Genomic DNA, 25,625 nt, shown 5'->3' on the forward strand with positions numbered 1-25,625 from the left:
CAAGAGCTCAGATGGAAACCCAGTTCAAAGCAAAGAAGGGAAAGCAGAAAGGTGGAAGGAGTATATAGATGGTCTATACAAGGGCGATGTACTTGAGGACAATATAATGGAAATGGAAGAGGATGTAGATGAAGATGAAATGGGAGATATGATACTGCGTGAAGAGTTTGACAGAGCACTGAAAGACCTGAGTCGAAACAAAGCCCCCGGAGTAGACAATATTCCATTGGAACTACTGACGGCCGTGGGAGAGGCTGTCCTGACAAAACTCTACCATCTGGTGAGGAAGATGTATGAGACAGGCGAAATACCCTCAGACTTCAAGAAGAATATAATAATTCCAATCCCAAAGAAAGCAGGTGTTGACAGATGTGAAAATTACCGAACTATCAGCTTAATAAGTCACAGCTGCAAAATACTAACACGAATTCTTTACAGACGAATGGAAAAACTAGTAGAAGCCAACCTCGGGGAAGATCAGTTTGGATTCCGTAGAAACACTGGAACACGTGAGGCAATACTGACCTTACGACTTATCTTAGAAGAAAGATTAAGGAAAGGCAAACCTACTTTTCTAGCATTTGTAGACTTAGAGAAAGCTTTTGACAATGTTGACTGGAATACTCTCTTTCAAATTCTAAAGGTGGCAGGGGTAAAATACAGGGAGCGAAAGGCTATTTACAATTTTTACAGAAACCAGATGGCAGTTATAAGACTCGAGGGACATGAAAGGGAAGCAGTGGTTGGGAAGGGAGTAAGACAGGGTTGTAGCCTCTCCCCGATGTTGTTCAATCTGTATATTGAGCAAGCAGTAAAGGAAACAAAAGAAAAATTCGGAGTAGGTATTAAAATTCATGGAGAAGAAATAAAAAGTTTGAGGTTCGCCGATGACATTGTAATTCTGTCAGAGACAGCAAAGGACTTGGAAGAGCAGTTGAATGGAATGGACAGTGTCTTGAAAGGAGGATATAAGATGAACATCAACAAAAGCAAAACAAGGATAATGGAATGTAGTCTAATTAAGTCGGGTGATGCTGAGGGAATTAGATTAGGAAATGAGGCACTTAAAGTAGTAAAGGAGTTTTGCTATTTGGGGAGCAAAATAACTGATGATGGTCGAAGTAGAGAGGATATAAAATGTAGGCTGGCAATGGCAAGGAAAGCGTTTCTGAAGAAGAGAAATTTGTTAACATCGAGTATAGATTTAAGTGTCAGGAAGTCATTTATGAAAGTATTTGTATGGAGTGTAGCCATGTATGGAAGTGAAACATGGACGATAAATAGTTTGGACAAGAAGAGAATAGAAGCTTTCGAAATGTGGTGCTACAGAAGAATGCTGAAGATTAGATGGGTAGATGACATAACTAATGAGGAAGTATTGAATAGGATTGGGGAGAAGAGAAGTTTGTGGCGCAACTTGACCAGAAGAAGGGATCGGTTGGTAGGACATGTTCTGAGGCATCAAGGGATCACCAATTTAGTATTGGAAGGCAGCGTGGAGGGTAAAAATCGTAGAGGGAGACCAAGAGATGAATACAATAAGCAGGTTCAGAAGGATGTAGGTTGCAGTAGGTACTGGGAGATGAAAAAGCTTGCACAGGATAGAGTAGCATGGAGAGCTGCATCAAACCAGTCTCAGGACTGAAGACCACAACAACAACAACAACAGGTACAGAAAGCTGGCTAAAGCCTGAAATAAGTTCTGCAGAAATTTTTGCGAAGTCTCAGACGGTGTTCAGGAAAGATAGATTAGGCAGAATTGGTGGTGGAGTGTTTGTGTCTGTCAGTAGTGGTTTATCTTGTAGTGAAGTCGAAGTAGATACTCCGTGCGAATTGGTATGGGTGGAGGTTATACTTAACAGCCGAACTAAGTTAATAATTGGCTCCTTCTACCGACCCCCAGACTCCGATGATATAGTTGCTGAACAGTTCAGAGAAAATTTGAGTCTCGTAATAAATAAATACCCCACTCATACGGTTATAGTTGGTGGGGACTTCAACCTTCCCTCGATATGTTGGCAAAAATACTTGTTCAAAACCGGTGGTAGGCAGAAAACATCTTCCGAGATTGTCCTAAACGCTTTCTCCGAAAATTATTTCGATCAGTTAGTCCACGAACCCACGCGAATTGTAAATGGTTGCGAAAACACACTTGACCTCTTAGCCACAAACAATCCAGAGCTAATAGAGAGCATCATGACTGATACAGGGATTAGTGATCACAAGGTCGTTGTAGCTAGGCTCAATACTGTTTCTTCCAAATCCACCAGAAACAAACGCAAATAATTTTATTTAAAAAAGCGGATAAAGTGTCACTAGAAGCTTTCCTAAGAGACAATCTCCGTTCCTTCCGAACTTACTGTGCGAATGTAGACGAGAAGTGGCTCAAATTCAAAGATATAGTAGCAACAGCAATTGAGAGATTCATACCTCATAAATTGGTGAGAGATGGAACTGATCCCCCATGGTATACAAAACAGGTCCGAACGCTGTTGCAGAGGCAACGGAAAAAACATGCGAAGTTCAGAAGAACGCGAAATCCTGAAGATTGGCTAAAATTTACAGACGCGCGAAACTTGGCACGGACTTCAATGCGAGATGCCTTTAATAGGTTCCACAACGAAACATTGTCTCGAAATTTGGTAGAAAACCCGAAGAAATTCTGGTCGTATGTAAAGTACACAAGCGGCAAGACGTAGTCAATACCTTCGCTGAGCAGTGCCGATGGTACTGTTACCGACGACTGTCGATAGCGGCCATTACTTCGTGCGAATAAACAGCTAGGTGCGTTGCACAAGAACGATGTTTTCTGAAACCATGCTGATTACGTATCAATAGATCGTTCCCGCCGGCCGCTAGTGGCCGTGCGGTTAAAGGCGCTGCAGTCTAGAACCGCAAGACCGCTACGGTCGCAGGTTAGAATCCTGCCTCGGGCATGGATGTTTGTGATGTCCTTAGGTTAGTTAGGTTCAACTAGTTCTAAGTTCTAGGGGGCTAATGACCTCAGCAGTTGAGTCCCATAGTGCTCAGAGCCCATTTAGATCGTTCCCTTCGAGGTGATTCATAATGTATGAATACAGTATATGCTCCAAAACCCATTCCAGCGCTGGTAGTTTGGAAGTCGCTTCGAATATAGGAGTTCTTAGACAGGAAGTTCTATTGTGTAGTTACTGCAAGACAGCGGTGTAGCGCTGTTCAGATACAACCTGCATATGATTTACAATCGTCTAGCTTGCAAATTGCTCTTTTCTTTCGCTAAGACTCTTTGTTTTCCTAGATAGTCTAAATTTTGTATTGTGAACAGAAGAAACGTAATTTCGTGTCTCTAGTGGAGGCAAAACGAGCGATCGAAGTTTAGTTTTTGCAATGGAAAGCAGACGGTTCGCACTTCAGTTGGAGCAATTATCGCTAAAACTTCAACGGCGACTATCGTCTATGTGTTGCGGCATTCCATTGCCAGAGATGGTACAAAACTGGACTTTGCAATAAAAAGTCTCAAACTGAAAAAAAACCTGCTCTGAGCATACGTGTTCCTTTACCCACAAAATCGGATGTGACTTAGTCTGCAAGAACCTTGAATGTTCCGTTTATGAACTGTTGTACTGCGCAGCTATGTGTGAATTACGTTCGTTGTTTGAAGTATTTTCCGAGGATTCGACAGAATATGTATTTCACGGAATTTAGCGGGACTGCCGGTTCCGTACTCCTCCACTCTGTTTCAGCGGCTGAGTCGATCGCCTGCCTCAGGAGCAACTAGTGACGAGCCCAGACGTGATCGCTGGCTGGACTCGAATCAACTGTGCGCTACTGTTGACAACGCGCCGCTATTTATACCCAAGATCGATCCCCGGCAACGCCCACGCCCTCTCTGGAACCGGGCCTCTCTCCGGCGAGTGATTCGTCGCACGTTTCATCAGATATCTGTAATTTAGTTTTTGCGATGTGGATGTCAACCTAAAATACGCGAATTGATTATGCGTGACGCCCATTGTCAACGAAACACGACGGTTTATTTCTCTTTACAACCAAAAAATTTTAAGTGGAATTCTGTTTTCCCATTCGAGAGAGCAGTGTTGAAGTAGTCCGTGGCGATATTCAGTTCGTGATGTGTGTTAACAGAGACGGCAAAATAAGGATAATATCAAGTGATTGGGTAGCGACTGGCTATTTCTGATACTTGGAGGTAGTAGGCAAGCAGCGTGGCGCGGCTCGGCGCACGATACGAGAAGGGGCGTTTGGTGCCCGTCAAATGCTCACTGATGTTTATCGACTGCATTAGAGACTGGTGGAGAGTGAGCCATTGTACTATCACATACCGGAACAATATCACCTTGAGAAGATTTTCACTGATCGGACTGGAGTATGATTTCCCACATCCCAACACAATAATTATTTTACGAGGGTCGTTCAATAAGTAACGCCTCACATTTTTGAAAAGCCATTAATATATATTGACAAACGTCATTGTTTCTGCTTCACATTTGATGTTTGTTCTGTGTGCCCGTGAATTTTCGAACCGTTCTGGCAGATGGCAGAGCCGTAGTACAGCGTGAAAATGACGTCTACATACGACTCACGTTACAAGCAGCGTGCTGTAATCGAATTCTTGTGTGCAGAAAAAAGAACCGTGGTGAACATTCATAAACGTTTGTGTGCAGCACATGGCGATGCTGCAGTTGATAGGAGTACAGCTAGGCGATGGGTACAGAAAGCTACAGCCTCAAGAAATGCGGAAACAGAGCTCCATGATCAGCCACGTTCGGGGTGTCCTGTCACAGCCACTACTCCAGACAGCCAGACATGCTGAATCGTGCGGATGCCATTATTCGTGCCGACCGGCGCATCACATCTCGACAATTGGCTATACAGCTGTCGGTCAGCATTGGAAGAGAGTCTGCAATGATCGACACTCTCGGATATTCAAAGAGGTGATCACGATGGATTCCACGAATGCTCACAGCGGACCACAAGATTCAAAGAAAGGCCGTTTCATCTGAACTGTTGGAGCGTTTTGAGATCGACAGACAGGCCTTTCTGTCACCGATCGTTACGGGGGACGAAAGCTGGGTACAATACTTTGCGCCGGAAACAAAAAGGCAGTCCATGGGGTGGCATCATCCTCATTCACCACAAAAGAAGAAATTCAAGACAACCAGGGGAGGGTGGGATGGCAAGGGGGGCGCCATGGGGGCTTTAGTCCCCCCCCCTCCCCCAATAAAGTATCATATTACACAGGATAAAATGACTTCAGAAATTAGATTCAACATTTTCTTTTAATAGCCGGCCAGAGTGGCCGAGCGGTTTAAGGCGCTACAGTCTGGAACCGCGCGACCGCTACTGTCGCAGGTTCGAATCCTGCGTCGGGTATGGATGTGTGTGATGTCCATAGGTTAGTTAAGTTTAAGTAGTTGTAAGTTCTAGGGGACTGATGACCATAGCAGTTAAGTCCCATAGTGCTCAGAGCCATTTTTTTTATAATTATGTAGCAATGTATTTCAAACACATTTTAACAAATGAATAAAAGCGGCAAATAGTTTACTATCTAAACCAATAAATATCATTTAAATTAAAATGTGCGTCTTATTATTTATTAATACACATTGGATTTATATTAATTTATCACTTACAATAATCGAGAAAGCTAAATATGCCGGGTACGCCTACCAACACTTCAGTTGCTAACCCCAGACAAAAACTTCAAAATCGCCGGACACCTGGGTCAAATGGTATTATTTTCCCGGGCACACACATTTCTGTAGACGCGTTGCAGTGCTGGCGACGCCCAAGATTTTCGCACCATATTACCACTTGAAGGTCTCATTCCTGCATACCGTTTAAAATATAATGAGGATGAAGTGATCCAGGCATCCGAGAAATATGAACGGTTTTTGGAGAGTTCTTCGCTTTTAATGAAAGGAGAGCTGAAACCATGGAAGAAAAAGTGGATTGATGAAAGTAAACTCTTGAAACGGCAACTGAAGTTTTAAAGAACTGTGACAAGTTTTTTCCCAAATGTACATGTTTTACTTCAAATATTTGGGACTATTCCTGTCACCAAAAGCGCCCCTGAACGAAGCTCCTCTACTTTGAGACGAATAAAGACTTATTTGCGTAAAACAATGGGGCAGGTGAGACTAAATGGATTGGCTCTGACGAATATCAATAAAGAAAGAGATATGGACATTGAAAATATCATTGACGTATTCAGTAAAAAAGAAACAGAGACGAATGAGCATGACAAATTGGGCAGAAGACGGAAATACCCAGTTAATTTTGTTATAACAAATTTTACCAATTAGTCGGTTGAGGACCCCAACTCTCCTTTTGTTAAGCGATATTCCATTCCCTTGAACACCCCTCGCTCCCCCCCCCCCCCAATTAACCCCCCCCCCCCTTGACCGACTTCTAGCATCGCCCATGAAGACAACCCCCTCTGCCGGAAAAGTCATGGTGACCGTCTTCTGGGATTGTGATGGCGTCATTCTCGTGGATGTGATGCCAAGAGGGCCAACCATCAATTCAGAGGCATACGTGAAGACCCTGAATAAATTTCCGACGTGTTCGATAGGACAAGAATCCAGCAGAAATCTTGCTCCAACATGATAATGAACGTCCACGCACAAGTCTGAGAACCCGGGAACACGACGCCAAATTGGGTTGGACATCTTTGCTTCATCCATCCTGCAGTCCAGACCTGGCACCCTCGGACTTTCATCTGTTTGGGCCGCTTAAATATTCTCTACGGGAATCACACTTTGAAGATGACGAAGGTGTCAGTCATGCAGTGAAAACATGGCTACTCTTTTAGGACAAGAGCCTTTACCAGCAGGGAATACACGCTCTTCCACAACGTTGGCGCACCGTCATAACACGTGATGGAGACTACGTAGAAAAATAGAACATGGACAAGACATTTTGATGCATATTATCACAAAATTCTGACTCTTAACAATAAATATGTTCTGAGAAAAAAGATGTATTGCATTACTTATTGAATGACCCTCGTACCATGCTGAAAAAAAAGTCTGCTCCCGTGTCTTCTGTCAGTCGTCTATACGGTAAACAATTATTCGTCATTTCTTCTTTGTCGAACTCATCCCGTTCCTACTCACCCGCTGCTGGTGCAACGGATGTACGTCGTGTTTTGATCTCCCTGTTAATATAAATCGTTAAGCCGAATATCGTACTAGACTAATTTGGACAACTAAAATTCAATTTCAAAAATATTTTCTTTGCAACAAGAAACGAACCGTCATGTTATGTTAAACCTTGGCGTCTAATGTGAAGCATATAGTTAACAGCATTTCTTTGGATTGAATCCACTCACACATTTAGAAAGCGAACTTACAAATATCTACCTTAACGCTAGAGATAATGCATCTGACAACTGTTACGGTAGAGACCTGGTGTAATGAGGAGAGTGAAATACAAACCCGGCTGCACGCGCGGTAAAATGCATTCTATTTCTTCGCGTGTTAGGAGGGAACTGAACACCGTACCGGTACGCTTGGTTTCAGTAATCCTGCAAACGCATAAAAAAATTTGTAGTTCAACTGGTGTTAAATAGCCCAAGTTAGTTTGCAGCTGCATCCTGTAGACGACCAGAACGTTTAAGTAATCTGTTACTCTGTTGAACACTTCCTTTTCTCGGTAACCATACACCACATCACACTGCGCATACGGTGGTCACAGAATAATGCAAATTTGTGTACGCATGCGAAGGAAAACGATTCTCAAGCTAGACATGCAAAGAAATTTAACATATTGGTAAGGTATACAAACTCAAAGAACGATAGGTTTTTGGTATTCATAAGGTAACGACTGAAGAAATACTTGTCTTTTCTTGCAGGAAAACTACGCAAGAAGGTTTCTTTTTATTTTCAATCACTGGACGACTACATTGAGATACAAAAGCTAGTAATAAAATGTCGTACTAGGTTCAGGAACGGGAGGTCTGTCCACCAGCTATTGATGCCAAGTTGGACACAAAATTCGTTTGTAATTACTGAGCATGTATTCGTGCTTTTGATTTTAGAGAATATGAAATATTTTAATTTCACACCATGAAGATGGGGCAGAACGCTGAATTCTTACTGTGTAATTGCAACTTTCGAACAAAGGCACGTAAATTAAGTTCGGCGGCACTCAAGTCCCTGGTGGCAGGCAGGATGCTAATAATAGCGGCCTCTTTTTCTTCGCTGGGTGCACTCAGACAAATTACACCCTGGCCGCAATGCTGTGCAATGGAAAGGCACTTCACATAATTGGCTGAAGATTTGGGGCACACAACATATTTTGTCACCGAACAGTGACAGGCTGATATCGCGGTTATCGGTCGGGGTTCCGGAAAGAAAGAGCCAGCCATTCCTTCACCAGTATTCAGAAATCAGCTGATGCATTACTATACGCATGCATTCCAAGGACATACCGAGTCAGTGCTGGTCGTACTAACTATTAGCAACAAATGGATAATATTAAAATTGTATACAATAATAAGGGGAAAAAACATTGTTCCATTCATATTCTCACCTGTCGCTGACGTTATGAGGGCTTGATGACAGTATTAAATAAAAACTTGCTTGCATAAATGATCGTTTGTGATTTCATTTAGAACTTACTTCTTTCTTCAGGTACCATGCAGTCTTGAACCAGAGAGGTGGTGGTAGTTGTTGGTAGTTCTACAAAGAACTGGATCTCGACTTTCGTTTGTATTTTGCATGCCACTTATCATTAGTTCGTCAGTAGAGCTAAAGACATAACGTGGGCGTTATGCATTTTTAATGGAGGGACAGTTTACCTGGACACTTCGTTGCCGCTGAAGTGACATAGCTAAATGAGAGGCATCAGGAAAATATAGTTTCCAGGTTATCTGGCTGTGAGCATGCTTAAAAAGGTTACCTAGTAAGACCTCTTATAAACTTGTAATTATGCTGACATATTATGGCAGTGTTTTCGTCGATAACTGCCAGACATTGGTGTCATTAGAAAAGAAATCTGTTTTGAGTCCTCAAACTACGTTAAAGACATAGGCTGACCGTTAGTGTTCTAAATGCCTACCATAGAACAGATGGAAATCAATATGTGTGGTAGGGCTATATGGAGAGCATGTCAGTGATTCACTTCTCAGCAGATAATCACAGAAGCATTTTGTGGTAGGAGAATCACAAATGATAGGGTCGATCAGCATTTCACACGACAAATGCAATGAATATTACAAAGGGACGGCTAGACTGTTAGAGACGAAAACAAACTCAGGCTGTTTAGGGATTCTCTGTGGCTGAATCTGAGGCTTGCTCTCCAACACCAGGACACCTCGATCGAAGCAATACGTCCGCTGCGTATCATTACAATTGTCTGTTGAATAAAGCTGGATCACGAAAACTCTTGTTGTCCCCACTTTTTTACTTATGATCGCATTTGGATAACGGGCAAATAAACAAAAATGAGGCCCATGTTCATTCAGAATCTCCTGTAGTCTTTTTGTCATGTTTCCACTAGAGACATTGATACCTCGTATTAAGAAGAATCGTGTGTATCAGAAGACAGGAAATTGTCTTAACATCTTGATGAACTGCTACTGACAATAGCCGCCATTGGGTTTGAGAGGGGTCAGTTAAACAACGTATAAAATGTGTCGTAATAAAAAGACGCCTAAAGAAAGGAGTTAAAGCATCATCGCAAAGAAAGAAACAACAATGAGAAGGTTGCGCGAATGCTCAGAGGCGATAAGACTATAATAACAGTAATAACAACACATTCCTGTATCTGGCCTGTATAAAGAAATGTATCATCGAAACTATGAACCTATGCGTGACTGAATCTCATGGAATAGACCCATTCTTGACCAAGAGAAGTTTTTCACTTACACAAACCAAATTTGATAGCAGGTACGAGAAAACTAATTTATGAATTATGGGTATTTCTCGATATTTTTCTATTTGCAGTCACGTAACATATCAGACTACGAGGCAGACGCACTGATGTTCTCTGAAATCACTGATGACTCACGGTGATTGTTTATGAATTAATTTCTTCCGCTTCCGTCAATTTTGCACTATTATTTAATTATCATGACGCATTTCAGCTGCATGTTGTCATCATCAAGAGCAGTGACACATACATGAACATTACATTAATCTGAAGTGTGCTGAGATTCATTTGCTGGGTGTACCGATGAGGTTACGCATCGAAATACAACCCTGTACGAGAAGATACATTTATTTTAATGTGTACTATAAGAGGATTGTATGTTTAAATCACACAACATAAAACCCAGTTATAGTACGCAATAAAATAAATGTTTTTTAAGTACAGGATTATTTTTCGATGTATAACCTCAGGGCACAACCAACAAATAATCCTTATGATACTTATGAGTAATGTAACGTAATGCAAATGTAACTATCAAGACCTTCTGATAGCAGCACGCCACCGAAACGAATCATGCTAATTAAATATTACTAAAATGTGAGTGAAGCAGTAGAAATTATTTCATAAAAAAGTTGCAGACCTCAAACATTTCCATGTAACATGAATAATTTAAGTCACAGTGATTATGTTTTTAAGGAAGGTGGACTTTCCTGGCCCCCAACACCATGCCTTTCTTCATGAGGTACTTCGTTGCTTAAATTCAGTGTCACCTTCAGCTTCTGGGATAATCTATGTATGACACATTCCCGCAGCTGGAGTTATTACTTCTTTCCCTTGTGAGTTATTGATCTCTGCATGCCACTATTTCCTATCTGGTTTGTGCTGCTTTATAACTGTTGATATATACATAGGGTCTAAGACGTGATGAGGGCGCCCCTTATATTTCACAAACGGTTCGAGATATTTCGAAATAATATTTTCAAAAAGTGAATAATAACTTAAAAGCTCAGTATTTAGTGGTATAGTTAATACTATTAATTTTTTTATCTGATGAAATATTGAAGATATATGGGAGTATTCTTTTTACAAATAGAACGAAGAGAGGTCTTGAATAATAGGAGTACTACATAACACATGTTACGTTTGGTATTAAAATTCGACTAAGAAAGAAGGGATATGAGCCAAATAGGCCGACACAGCACAATTTCAGACCCATCTATGCCTCGCAGGCATGGTATACCAGAGTACAGACAGCGCTGTGTGTGTTTTGTCAATGTTTGGTTTCGGAATAGTTTTGGGAGAACTTTCACAAAGCATCACTTCGCTAAATTTCCTTTATTAAGATCTCACGAATAATATTAAGGAAGGACATATTTCCTTTCAAATGAGACATCGACGTTTCAGTGTTTCCGTTCATAAGAAGTTGCAACTACGCTAAAGTAGGAAGGTTAGAATTTAACGCCCGTCAATGTTGAAGACATTAAAGACGGATACCAGCTCGGATTGGACTACCGTAGGAGAAGAATTGGTCAAGGGTAACCGTGCTGGTTTTGGCTGGAAGAGAGAATCAGGGATTTTAGCCCCCATCTTTGTGAATCCATTGTTTCAGCCAGAACCCTGCCTCGTTCCGTAAATCTACATTGAGAACATGGTGAAATACTCGCCCGTTACGAATTACCACATAAAACATAGTTTCGATATCTTGAAGCGGTTGTGAAATATGAGAGATGTCCCTTCTACCTGAGGCTCACTGTATATAACAAACAGGTTCCTATGCTTAGAGACTGTGTTTGTAGATAGACTGCTGAGAATTTCAACCGGTGCATTTAAAGAATGTAGCGTGGTGAAATTCTCCCAAGAAGGTTCCACATACGAAGTTCGTCACACACTCATGTCCATAAGTCAAGGGGTCTTCGAGAACCACGAAACCACATTGGCTGGTGGGTAATCCGTGCGGACTGATGTGTGGTGAGACTGCTCAGTGTGGCTACAGGAGTCCGTGTCTACATCTGCAGACATACTCCACACTACGTGGCTGACGCGATTTTCCACTTCTACCAATTCACCTATTGAGCGAGAGAAAAGTGACCCTCTGCACACGTTTGTTCGCGCCCGGATCTATCTTATTGTATTCTCATGATCTCTCCCCGAGATATACGATGGTACAACATAACAGTTTTACAGTCTGCCACGAATACTAGTTTTCCAATTTGTCCAACTGGGTTTCGAGAGAACTAAGCCACCTCTCTTCGAAACATTTATGTAAGATTCAAGAGCATCTTTGCCACACTTTCGTGTAGGCTATACCAACTTCTTTACGATCGAATCAGCACGTTTCTGAATAAAATCAATGTCTGAGACGTCGCACTTACTTGAGAAAGGCTCCAAACGCTGGAGCAATGCTCTAGAATTGATCGCACGAGCGACCTGCATGCGATTTCGTTTACAGATGCACTGCACTTTCCCAGAAACGCTTCAAGATATCTAAGTCTTTCATTCGTCTTGCTTAGTGCTCATTTTAAGTATTAGACCTATTCCATTCTTAGAATTACACCTGAATATTTAAATGACATGACGTACTCAAGATGTTCGCCGCTAAGTTTTAATAGTCTCAACTGCTTTTTTGCTATTTTTTTCTCCCTTGGGTGTACTGATCTGCATGTTTGAGGGTTCGGAACACCATAATCGAGCCGTAGTGAAGCAGGATGGCACAGGTATGTCAGTAGGATGACATTATGCACGGCCAGGTTAGTGGTGGGCTAGAGGTCGACCTAAGTCTCCGCGATGTGGGCTAGGAGTTATACGTCACCCGTAGTGTCGTTTCGTAGCTGTGAAGAAGATTCATCGACTGTACATGCACGCTCAACCACAAACTACAACCCATTGCCACTTTTTCTAAGAGTTCCCGAAAACATGCGACTAGTACAGTACCTGCCCTGCAGTCACATGTCTGGCGCTAGACTGTGTAGGGAGAGTCTGCTCTGTGACCTGCCATCTCGCGACTTGGTGAATGTGTTCTTTTGGGTACCATGTGTATACTGAAGAACAGTAAGTAGTGTTCTGTTCACGGACTAGTCGTCTCCGGAGGGCGGTACTCGACGCCTGTTTCTCTGGCGCTCCTGGGACACCCTACAGCGCTGCCAAAATTGTGGAAAGTGGCCGTTATGGGGGTGTCGGAGTACTAGTCCGACGTTTCATAAAGTGTTGAAACGTTATAAACGATTTCTTTTTGTTGCTGGTTTCATCCTTGTTTAACTGAAGAAGAAATGTGTTGCAGATTAGGCCAGTCATTGTCCCCCAGGACGTTTGATGCCACAGTTACACCGAGGCTCAGAACGTCTTCACAGAAAAGTATGGTGAGGATGCACCAGGCAAGTTCACCATCAGGCGGCTGTACTAAAAAAGGAAGGAAAGAAGCTTAGAACTTAACGTCCCGTCGACGACGATGTCATTAGGGACGAAGCACAACTTGGAATTGGGGAAGTATCGGGAAAGAAGTCGCTCCTTTGAATCACCCATGCATTTGTCTTGATCAATTTTGGGATAGCATTGGAATCCTGATGACTGGACGAGGATTTGAACCACCGTCCTCCCGAATACGAATCAAGTGTGTTATCAATGTGCCGCATCTCTCGGTGGCTCTACAAGTTTCAGAAGACAGGAACTCGTAGCAGATGCAGCCAAACGTGATCCATAGAGAGTGTTGACACCAGGAAAGTTCATCGAGGTGCAAGCTGCGTATTCCTTGACTCCTACGAAGTCTGTATGTCGGCTTTTACAGCCAGTCTGGTTTCTCCATTGGCAATGCCTACACGGCACTGCGCGGGCGTTTAAGTAATTGGTGCTGTTGATGAGTCGTTACCTGAAGACTATGGAAGATGAGCGGCATTCTGTAAGTGGTTCATGTCATCTGTATCGCTAGGTGTGCAACTCGATTATCGGTCTGGTCTGACTACGCGTGGTTCCACGTTGATTTGCAGTAAATGTGAGTTACGTGAGTGCAAAAAACCCACGCATTTGGGGTAGATAAACCCATATCATCTACAGTAGTCACCTCCACACGGAAAAAAAGGGGGCGTTTGTTGTGCAGTGTCACGTAGACGAATCTTGTTCACAAGCGTTGATGACACAGAGAACAGTGAGTGTTAGACTCATATGGTGCAAGAACTTGTAAATCAGATACACTTGGTTTCAACAGGGCAGTGTTACGACATTGCTAAGTCAATGTTATAATCAACAAGTGATTTCGTAGAGGTTGTGGCCTCTTCGATCTCCTGATTTATCTTCATCTGTCTTTCCTTGTGGGGATACCTCACATACGTAGGTTATAAAACTCACCGTCACACTATTCCCGACCTATAGAAAAAAGTTGGACGATATGGTGCTGTAGTTCCTCAACAAGCGATACAACATTTGTCTAAGAACATACAACGTTGTACTCTACTGTGTAATTTTACATGTTGCCTTCACATCAACTGCTGCGATTGTGGAAAGACGACAAAGAACATTCGAAGCGTGGAAACTGAAAACGTTCTAAGTGCTACTTTTTTTCAAACACATGTTTCCAGTGATATTGTGTTTTCGGCATTCTATTGCAATACCTATACTTGTTCCATGTGTCAGACCAAAGAGAAATTGTTTCAAATATTCATTATTAGAAGGTGCATGATCTTCGTACCAAGCAGTGGTTCCAAGTGCCATGCTCAGACGTCCTCCATTTCCCCTGGGTTTGTTTGAAGAGATAGCACAGAAGTTTTCAGCAGCGACAGACATTTTACAATTACAGAGAAACGATGAAAGGTAAGCGAGGCTCTTGTCCGCAAGATTTACACAAGATTTAGTCAGCTAATCCTATAAATCCATGGCATGTAATGCCAATGCATACAACTGACTTCTTTGATTTTAGAGATGCTGTTGAAACATTTGATGTCAATGCAAAGTTTCTCATACTTATCCACCTCAAATAGCTATTAATAATTCTTAACTCTGAAACAGAAGAGTGGAAAAACGACGATGTTTTCAAAAGAGGAAAGGCACTGGCAATTGTATGCCATACCGTGCTTCATCTGAAAGACCAGCTATGTTTATCAGTTGCAAAACAGAAAGACCATGTGACGGTGTAGCCTCAACGGCACAGGGAGTTTTTTAGTAAACTTTGCGACATCTGCTCCCAAGACTGGAATTGTTTAAGAAACAGAAGTCAATATTGAGATATTTTTTATAAATTTAATTTTTTCAACTTCTTAAAATTGAAAAAATCTTTTTTGAAAACTCTTTCGATTGCATACAGCGTGATCCTTGAGGATGTCACAAACTTTCTGGGACGATGGAGAAGGAAACATATCAATTTGAGGTAAGGGACCCTGGTCCGGAAACGACCATGTCGAAAGTTAGAAGCGAACATCGTTCTATTACCTTTGACAGAGAACTAAATTTTCTGGTACTCTTGTTGCGAAGATTGTACGGTAGGCAACTTTCAGAGGTGGAGGTACGAACCACAATAAATATGGGCTCTAAAATGCGTACCTTAAGAGCTATAAGCACTTGTTCATCTTCGCAACTGTGAAACACATCTGTTCTACCGAACAAGTGCCCATAGCTCTTGAGGCATGAAATTTAGAACCCATATTTACTTAGACTTTTTTTCTTGGTTTGGCCCATATCACCTCTTCCAAAAATATTTAAACCAAAGAGCTTGTAGTAGAAGAGATGTGTCTCACAGTAGTGAAGATGAACAAGTGCTTGTAGCTCTTAAAATATGCGCTTTAGAGCTCATGTTTGCTAGACTTTTTTTCTTGCTTTGGCCCATGCTACCACTTCTGAAAGTTGTCTACCTTACAATCTTAGCAATAACAATACCGGTACATATATTTCACTATCAGGGATATTAGAACGATTTTCGTATATAAATTTCGACCTGGTCGTTTCCGGATCAGGGTCACTTACCTCAATCTGATAATTTAATCTTAACCATCATCCATGAAAGTTTGTAATATCATCACGGTACAACCCTGCATATGGAAACTGAAATATGATGACTAAACTAGTTCCGGCTTTGAGCGCAACCGTCCTCAGACTATACTCTTACGAGACGCAGGTTGAACAAATACTGGGTGTACCATTAGCAACCATATCATGCATAAGAGACAAGTTCACTGAAAACTTCTTTGGTTGTAACAGCACAACAGAAATGTGACTGGTGCTGCAACATGGGTGATAAAGTCGTAGTCAAATTTTCAGTTATGTTTTGGCTACGAATAGCCACACCGTACTTCATCTGAAAGACCAGCCATGTTTATCAGTTCAAAACAGAAACACCTATTGACGGTGTAGCCATTTCTTCCTCAACGGCACAGGCAGTTTTTTAGTAAACTTTGCGACATCTGCTCTCAAGACTGGAGTTGTTTAAGAACCAGTAGTCAACATTGAGGTATTTTTTTATAAATTTAATTTTTTCGACTTCTTGAAATTGAAAAAATCTTTTTTCAAAACTCTTTCGATTGCCTAGCCAAGTTGAATAGTCAAGTTAGCCGAACTGGACACACAGGGATTTTATTTTGCTATCATCAAGTTACACCGTGTCACGATGACTTTTTGACACCTATGGTGTAGAACAAGTCTTATTTTTGTTGTGCTGTTGCAACCAAAATTTTTTCTTCAGTGAATTTTCCTCTTATACAAGCGCAAGTTATTGCATGATATGATTATTACAGCTACATCCAGGATTTGTTCAACTTGCAGTTCATAAGAACATGATCTTAGGATGGTTGCACTGGCAGCTGAAACTAGTTTAGTTATCATATTTTAATTTCTGTTAATGTAAGCGACTGGGCAAATAAAATATTAAAAAAAATATTTTTTTAAAAAAATATTTTTTTTAAATTTTAAGAAATTACATATGATCATCGTTTTCTCATTCCCCGAAAATTTCAGGCATTACTAATGTTATTCTCATGTAAAAATGTGAAAGAAATGACATACTGTTTTTTCTGACTAGAGCTCTACTAGTTAGAATTATTACTGCTGTATTGCTGTACTTGTATCACAAATAAAAAGTGGTGGCTCCATATTAATGGCACTTAGAATAAAAACTTTCTTATTGGTAATCGGAACCATCCAGTTCCCTGGTATGGCACTTGGAACGTAGTTAATAAATCACTTTCGCACCTAGAACGCATTCCGCTTCCAGTCTTTATTTGGACGCATACACTTACAACACCTCACACTTTGCAAAGGAGAGATGCCAACAATCGTTAAGCATTCCAGTTAAGCGGCTGCATGTATCATTCGGCGATCCCCTATTCAAAATTTCGCACATCACCTTCTACAGCCCGTATTGACTACCTTAATGGCACTGGCCCATAGCCAGGCTTCCAGTTTACCTAATATCCGTATCATGGGATGCAGTGTTGCCAGGGCACCTTTAAACCGTCAGCAGTCAAGTTGTTTCGTGGATCTCGAGAAATCGGTGACTAAATGACATGAGTGTGTGTGTGTGTGTGTGTGTGTGTGTTTGTGTGTAGGACAACTGGAAGTGAACATATTTGCGACGACGAGCACAGCAGGCTGCCAGTGAAGTAAGTCGGCTACTTACGCGCCACTGGGCTGACGGGTGGGAGATGGCGCCAGAAGCACTTACCAGCTAGCGGCTCTGCAGAGCAAGCGGCCGGAAAGCGGCGCATACTGACCCTGGCGCGGTCCACCGGAACGGCAGAGTCCAGAGAGTCGTCCGACGCGGCCAGGAACTCATGCGTGCGGTACGCTAGCTCAGGGTGTTTCTTGCGGCGTGGAAGCGCCGGCTCGACGTTCCCGCCTGCAACACAACACACAGCACTCAGTTAGTGTCGAGCGCAGCGGAGAGGAGCATCGCGGTATGGGCAAGATAGGCGGATTAGCAGTACAGTCGATCGCAACAGTCAGTTGAAACTTCCTGGCAGATTAGAACTGTGCCCAAACTAGAACTGTAACTTGCAAACTGGTCCTTGGGGCAAACCTCTTACCGACTGAGCAGTCCAATCACTACTCACGATCCGCCCTCAGATTTACATTTCTACCAGTTCCTCTATCTCCGTTTCCAAACTTCGCCGAAGCTATCCTGCATAACCTGCTGGAAAAGACCTTGAGGTCTACCGCTAAGTCTAAATTTGCCAGGAAGTTTCAAAAGAGCACAAGCAGCTCTGCAGGGTGAAACACACTGAAGCGCCAAAGAAACTAGTATAGGTATGCTTATTCAAATACAGAGATATATAAACAGGCAGAATACGGCGCTGCGGTCGGCAACGTCTATATGAGACAACAAATGTCTGGCGCAGTAGTTAGATCGGTTACTGCCGCTACAATGGCAGGTTATCAAGATTTAAGTGGGTTTGAACATGGTGTTATAGTCGGCGCACGAGCGATGGGCCACAGCATCTCCGACGTAGCGATGAAGTGGGGATCTTTCCATACGACCCTTTCACGAGTGTACCGTGAATATCAGAAATCGGGTAAAACATCAAATCTCCGACATCGCTGCGGCCGACTAAAGTGAATCGTTCAACGTAACAGAAGTGCAAGGCTTCAGCAAACTGCTGCAGATTTCAGTGATAGGCCATCCACAAGTGTCAAAGTGAGAACCATTCATCTAAATAACATCGATATGGGCTTTCGGAGCCGAAGCAAAAAGCTTTACACCTAGCCTGGGCCCGTTAACACCGACATTGGACTGGTGATGAGTGGGAACATGTTGCTTGGTAGGACGAGTCTCGTTTCAAATTTTATAGAGCGGATCGAAGTGTACGGGTATGGAGACAACCTCATAAATCTATGGACCCTGCATGTTAGCATGGGACTGTTCAAGCTGGTGGAGGTTCTGTAATGGTGTGGGGCGTTTGCAGTTGGAGTGATGTGGGACACGTGATACGTCTAAATACGACTCTGATTTTGATCACCTGCATCCATTCATGTCCATTGTGCATTCCGAAGGACTTTTGCAATTCCAGAAGGACAATGGGACAACCCACACGTCCAGAATTGCTACAGACTGGCTCCAGGAACATTCTTCTGAGTTTAAACACTTCCGCTGGCCACCAAACTCCCCATACATGAACATTATTGAGTATATCTGGGAGGCCTTGCAACGTGCTGTTTAGAAGATATCTCCACCCCCTCGTATTCTTACGGATTTATGGACAGCCTTGCAAGTTAATGGTTTCAATTCCCTCCAGCACTACTTCAGAGATTAGTCGAATCCATGTCACGTCGTGTTGCGGCATTACTGCGTGCTCGCCGAGGACCTACACAATGTTAGGCAGGTGTACCAGTTTTTTTTGGCGCTGCAGTGTATTTAGTCTGGAGTCAACACCTACGCTGTAGCTAGTCATTTCTCTGCAGTTTCCTTTTGGGTCAAATGTTCGAGCGGAGCAAAAATAATACTCACAACGAAGAGTGGGAAATCAACAAATGAGAAAAAAAACTGACCAACGAGAGGTATGGTTTTACAAAAAAGGGTTCATTTGCTTAAAGGTAATAATGGTAATGAAGAAAAAATAATTAGTGGTTTACGAGAACATTGAAATATTTCAGTAACAGCTGCTCCTAGATATGTAAACGAAGTGCCAAAAGCTTCATCTCTTCAAGGCCTAGATACTATGCGTAAAAAAATTGCACTGTTGTGATATTCTATTTTTATAATGGTTTCCTCCGAATTAAGTACCAAATTTAGGATACTTCGACAACAGTAGACACTAGGAAGACAAAGGAGTTTAAAAAATTTGGCTGTTCAAGGTGTAGCTATTTCGCGCACAAGAAGTTACATTAGTATGGCATTCATCTATAAATATGGTTTCCTTCGAATCAAGTACTAAATTCAGGACATTCAAAGAATAGAAGAGGCTAGGAAAACAAATGAGGTGTCAATAAGTTCATGCTTTCTGAACAAATCTCGAAAATAAAATGATTAAAATATCAGTCAAATGTTTTACAGAAAGATTCTTCTAAATTTAAGAAATAAAAGAGGTTACACAAACATCTTAAGAGCCTTTGAATTATTCTCGAAATCATGTACAGGAAATGAGGTATCTCAAATGTTTCTCTAATCTATTTTATCTCTTACTTTTAGACAAATCTCTTCACAAAACATTTTCCGTTGTTTTTTTTTTTTTAATTTGCCGGAGTATTAATCTAGCAAGGCATGGAGGAAAGCGTCTTTGAAGGTTAGAAATTAGGCGTGAGGTATCTCACTGAAGTGCATCTATGTGAAGGGTTCGTGAGTCGCCGGCCGAAGTGGCCGTGCGGTTAAAGGCGCTGCAGTCTGGAACCGCAAGACCGCTACGGTCGCAGGTTCGAATCCTGCCTCGGGCATGGATGTTTGTGATGTCCTTAGGTTAGTTAGGTTTAACTAGTTCTAAGTTCTAGGGGACTAATGACCTCAGCAGTTGAGTTCCATAGTGCTCCGAGCCATTTGGTTCGTGAGTCGTGTCTCAGTAGTTCAGAAGATAAAAGCATTTCTTGCGAAAGGCAAGATGCTGGATTCAAGTTCCAGTCCGGCACGTAGTTACAACCTTCCACAAAGCTTAGAAACATCGTAAACTTCTCTGCAGAGTAAAAAACTCATTCTGGTATCAGGTTCTTAGATGATCCGTCCACAGTTCATTTATGCAGTGATGTTTCACACGCCATCTTAACTCAAAGGGATAAACAATTAAAAATTTAATTAGTTCATAGATACAGCCATGTCACTACAGACAAATTTAGCTGACAAATTATTTGTGAGTTGTCAACAACGCTGTTGTTTGTGTAAACGAATTTATAAAGAAGAAGTTAACCAATAACATAAAAGAAAACTGGTACACTTTATAATTTTATTTATTCGTGTTGCTTCACAAGTCACTGTCTACACTAAATTATACACCCACCTATCCCCTGCCCCCCCCCCCCCCCCGGCCACTCACAAACACACACACACACACACACACACACACACACACACACACACACATCACATACACAAGATTGACGATACTTCTGGTTTTGTATTACCTTCTTCTTGTTTTACCATCTCTCTACATAAAGAGTCTGTGTAAGGATGCCTCCACATGTGAGCGAGTGTTGAGCTCAGGGCAGTGGAAGGAGGTTAGTGTATTATCCGTCGCAAATCTTGAGCGTTAGATTTTACACAGCGGTGCACTATATTTTGATTGTATGCTTTAGAATGACATAGGTGTTTGTTACAAATGTATGTTAATCTTTCAGTAGTCACTGCTCTGTGTAATGAAACAAAACGAGATTTCCCCCTGAACTCTGGTAAAAACAACTACACCATTGGCAAGGAAATTACAAGCACCGAGAAGACGCCTATCAGACTCTCTTTAGTGGAAGGCGATAAGAAGAATGAAAGCAGGACAGTCACAAACTGAAAAGGCCAGATGGTTTAATGTAAATCGTTCTGTTGTTTCTCGGATGTGGCGACACTATATAGAGACTGAAACTGTATCGCGAATACAGGGGCACTTAATTTGTCCGTGCTCTTTTAGAATACCGCTCATCGGTGTGGGAGATAGGGAGAGAGTGTCACTGAAATGATACAGGATTTGGTATGGACATCATAAAACAAAGGCGTTTTTCCTTGCGCAGCAATCTTCTCACGAAATTCCAATCGACAAATTTCTCCTCCTAATGCGAAAATATTTTGTTGACGCCGACCTGCATAGGAAGAAGCGATCACCATCATAAAATAAAGGAAATCAGAACTCTTACGGAAAGATATAGGTGTTCGTTCTTTCTTCGCGCTATACGAGATTGGAATAATTGAGAATTGTGAGGGTTGTTGGATGAAACATCTGCCGGACACTTAAATGTGATTTTCAGAGTATCCATGTAGACGTAGAAGAGTAAATGACGAGTAATGTTACAGTAGTCAGTTGTTGACAATCACTACTACTGTGTTGTATCATATTCCTCGGTGACGATTAAATAATGCTACCAAAGGGGTCTTTCATTATTAATTGACATACGTTACATGTCTTTTCTCCGGAAAAAAAGAAGCGTAACTTTTTGTAAATGCGAAAGTAATAACGATGGTAATATGTATAGAACCAATAAAACAGTAATGATTCTCATAACACCACTACTGGAGTGGAAGAACGACGGACACTGTCTATGTGTTTTAGTTACATGAAAGAAATAAAAGTAATAGAAACGGTGTAATAATAATAGTTGCTGCTGAAGGTTGTACGCTGTTGTAGATGCCAACACTAATTAAGAAAAACATAATAAGAATAAGCAGCAAACAAAAGCAAGAAGAGAGGGAAAATAAAGAAAACGAATAAAAGGAAAATAAATGAACGAAAGCTAACGAGTAGGAAGAACAGGGAAGGGGAGATAGCGAAATGAAAATGGGAGCGAGGTAATGAGAAAAAAATGAGGTTTTCACTGCTGGATAGGAGGAGCCGGTAGCGTTGCCTGTAGCGGCAGATTACTGGAGAGATAACACAAGGACTCCAGCTGCCTTTCAGTGCAGCCCGGCATTTGATTTCGCTTAGATTACTAGGTACTCCGTTCCACAGGCCTGTGACAGCATTAGAGAAGCAGTTGCAGGAAGTCTTATTTCATGCAGGCGTACAAAGACTTTATCGCAATGTTGAGTGTATTTGCAGCTAGACGATAGGCATCTGTTGAAAGAAGATAGAGTTCCGATTACAGCACTAAACAGTTTGTACGTTTTTTAGTGACTTCTTTTGCTTCTTCATAAGAATCCCCCCCAACCTCTCTTGGAACTCAACAAACCTGATTGGACCCACCTCGGTGTTCACACGAAGGTCTTGGGTCCTTCCATTTCTGGCACATACACAAACATCTAAACCAGCACCTACCCCTCCCTGTGTGGTGTCTGTCCTAACATCTCCTCTGACGATCAGTCCCTGTACCTTAGTCAACCCCATCTCACCAATTTAATAATTGTAAATAATAATTGTAAATGAATTTGTAATAATTGTAAATGAAACAAAAGAAAAATTTTGTGTAGGTATTAAAATCCATGGAGAAGAAATAAAAACTTTGAGGTTTGCCGATGACATTGTAATTCTGTCAGAGACAGCAAAGGGCTTGGAAGAGCAGTTGAACGGAATAGACAGTGTCTTGAAAGGAGGATATAAGATGAAGAAGAGAAATTTGTTAACATCGAGTATAGATTTAAGTGACAGGAAGTCGTTTCTGGAAGTATTTGTATGGAGTGTAGCCATGTATGGAAGTGAAACATGGACGATAAATAGTTTGGACAAGAAGAGAATAGAAGCTTTCGAAATGTGGTGCTAAAGAAGAATGCTGAAGATTAGATGGGTAGATCACATAACTAATGAGGAGGTATTGTATAGAATTGGGGAGAAGAGGAGTTTGTGGCACAACTTGACAAGAAGAAGGGACCGGTTGGCAGGACATGTGCTGAGGCATCAGGGGATCACAAATTTAGCATTGGAGGGCAGTGTGGAGGGTAAAAATCGTAGAGGGAGACCAAGAGACAATACACTAAGCAGATTCAGAAGGATGTAGGTTGCAGTAAGTACTGGGAGATGAAGAAGCTTGCACAGGATAGAGTAGCATGGAGAGCTGCATCAAACCAATATCAGGACTGAAGACCACAACAACAACATCAACAACAAATAGTCTATCTTTGTGTCCTTGACTTTGAGAGAGTATACGTGTATCTCCATATATGGAATTCCAATCTCCTTTCCAAACGTGAGATGTATACACTTCCTTAGAAACTATATCCATCTTATTGCATCGTTTCTATACAACTGTCTATCCTACGTAACAATAAAGAACACTGATTCCTGTTTCTTCTATCCACCTACAGGTGTGTACCAAGCCTCTGTCTTTTCTCCACTTATATTTATCCCCTACAAGATTTTTCTAACTCTGCCTCATGGTGTTGCTACACACTAGTGAAATCAAGGACACAGTAAAACTTCTGCTCACACACACCTTTTTATTCTTACACGTCCATTTTACAGTTATAGTTGAAATATATCCGGTGCAGAGGGCAGCACAATGTACAGACTTAACAGAACACCAACAGATGGCGCAGGAGTCTTCATTCCCTGACACATGGGGTAAGGCTGTCGGGCCATCAGCTAGCTCACAGACAGACGCAACTAGTGTAGGCTACCTGCCAGGCAGCTCTATTGCACACTGTCTGCGCATGCGCTCACCCCTTAGCCTCCCCTGCCCGCGGCCGTGAGGTCACAGCAGTACGCTAGTTTGGCTGCCAGACTGGCCGCGTTTCACATGTTAGCCCGTCAACCGTTGCCTGTGGGCACCCGGCTGCCCACGGGTAGCAGTCAAGTCTATAGAGATGATATACCGGGACCCCCACTCCTCCTGTCTAGCTCTAGTACAACGACAACACCGTCTTTCTAACCCTACACCCATTCCAGAAATTTCAACTGTCTTTTCAGTTCAAACTCAACCAATTTACCGGCAGGTTCAGCCAGTGGCTCCTCAAGCTCAACCCTTCCGAGGCTCAGGCAATAATTACAAGGCAAACCAACCGCAACACCGAACACTCTGCCTTGCCTTCCGTAGCCATCGACCATCCACCACTAGGATACTGTATCAGCTTGCTATTTTCCCCTCTTTCACATTGAGCCCCTTCAGATTTCCTGTTTCCAGCAGACTTGGCATCTTCCCTTCTATCGTTTTATCACTGTTCTGCATTTGTACCAACGAAACTTGAACAATCCCGTCAAGCATTGAAGTATTTAGAGGATGGGTAACTAGACCTATTGCATTATGTGGATCTGAGCACTATGGGACTTAACATCTGTGGTCATCAGTCACCTAGAACAACTTAGAACTACTTAAACCTAACTAACCTAAGGACATCACACACATACATGCCCGAGGCAGGATTCGAACCTGCGGCCGTAGCGGTCACGCGGTTCCAGACTGAAGCGCTGGAACCGCATGGCCACACCGGCCGGCTATTGCGTTATGTATTCGACTCTATACAGATTATGTGACAGAACGTCCTTCCCTCCTAGTAGAAATTTATCGTAGATCTCTGGTGCAACGAACCGTTATAAGCGATTGGATAAAAGCGCAGGTGAGTCCATTTTCCAAGAAGAGTCGTCCGGCAGATGCGCGTAACTATAGGCCTACAGTTATCGCCGACGTCAGCCTGTTGTAAAGTAACCGAAAATTTGCTTGCGTATACAACCTTCTTCGAACAGCAAATATGGTTCATAGGAATGAATGTTGATTCTTTGAACAGCAGTCTTGTGAAGCTCAGTTCGCTCTGTTTATCCGAGATCCAGCAGGCAGTATACAGTGGCGTCCAGGTAATGCCGTCTTCCATTACTTCCGGAAGGCAAACGATATTGTCACCTAGACAGAAACACCTGCGGAAGATCGACGCTTTGTGCAGCGACTAGTAACTGACTCCCCATGTAAGTAAAAATATAGGAGGATCCACCACTGCACTATTAACTTATCAGCGAACAGTTACTGGAAACATCCATAAATATTTAGAAATATGCATTTGCAACTAACTTCACTGGAATGACCACCAATATCAGGAAAAGTAGATGTCAGACTGTTCACCTTCGTAGAGGAGCGGTCAGAGCGATTGACTGCCTTGTGGAGGACCTGCGTTCAACTCCCGGCACTGCCTGGGATTTTTCCTTGGTGGGAGGACTGAAATGGGGTCCGCTGAGGGTCGTGATGCACACAGAGGAGCTGTTTGACCAAGTAGTAGCGTCTCCAGATCACGAACACTG

General features: G+C 42.3%; 1 protein-coding gene across 1 annotated transcript in view; it reads right to left on the minus strand.

Moving 5' to 3' along the window:
- The window catches only part of LOC126471055 (uncharacterized), a 633,812-nt gene that overhangs the window by 515,085 nt on the left and 93,102 nt on the right, over positions 1 to 25,625 (minus strand). Inside the window, exon 3 of the mRNA XM_050099122.1 lies at positions 17,559 to 17,683. Within this exon, the coding sequence (XP_049955079.1) occupies positions 17,559 to 17,683 (125 nt within the window). The remainder of the gene's footprint in view (positions 1 to 17,558; positions 17,684 to 25,625) is intronic.

This window comes from Schistocerca serialis, chromosome 3 (assembly GCF_023864345.2).
Source record: "Schistocerca serialis cubense isolate TAMUIC-IGC-003099 chromosome 3, iqSchSeri2.2, whole genome shotgun sequence".
NCBI classification, from domain to species: domain Eukaryota; kingdom Metazoa; phylum Arthropoda; class Insecta; order Orthoptera; family Acrididae; genus Schistocerca; species Schistocerca serialis.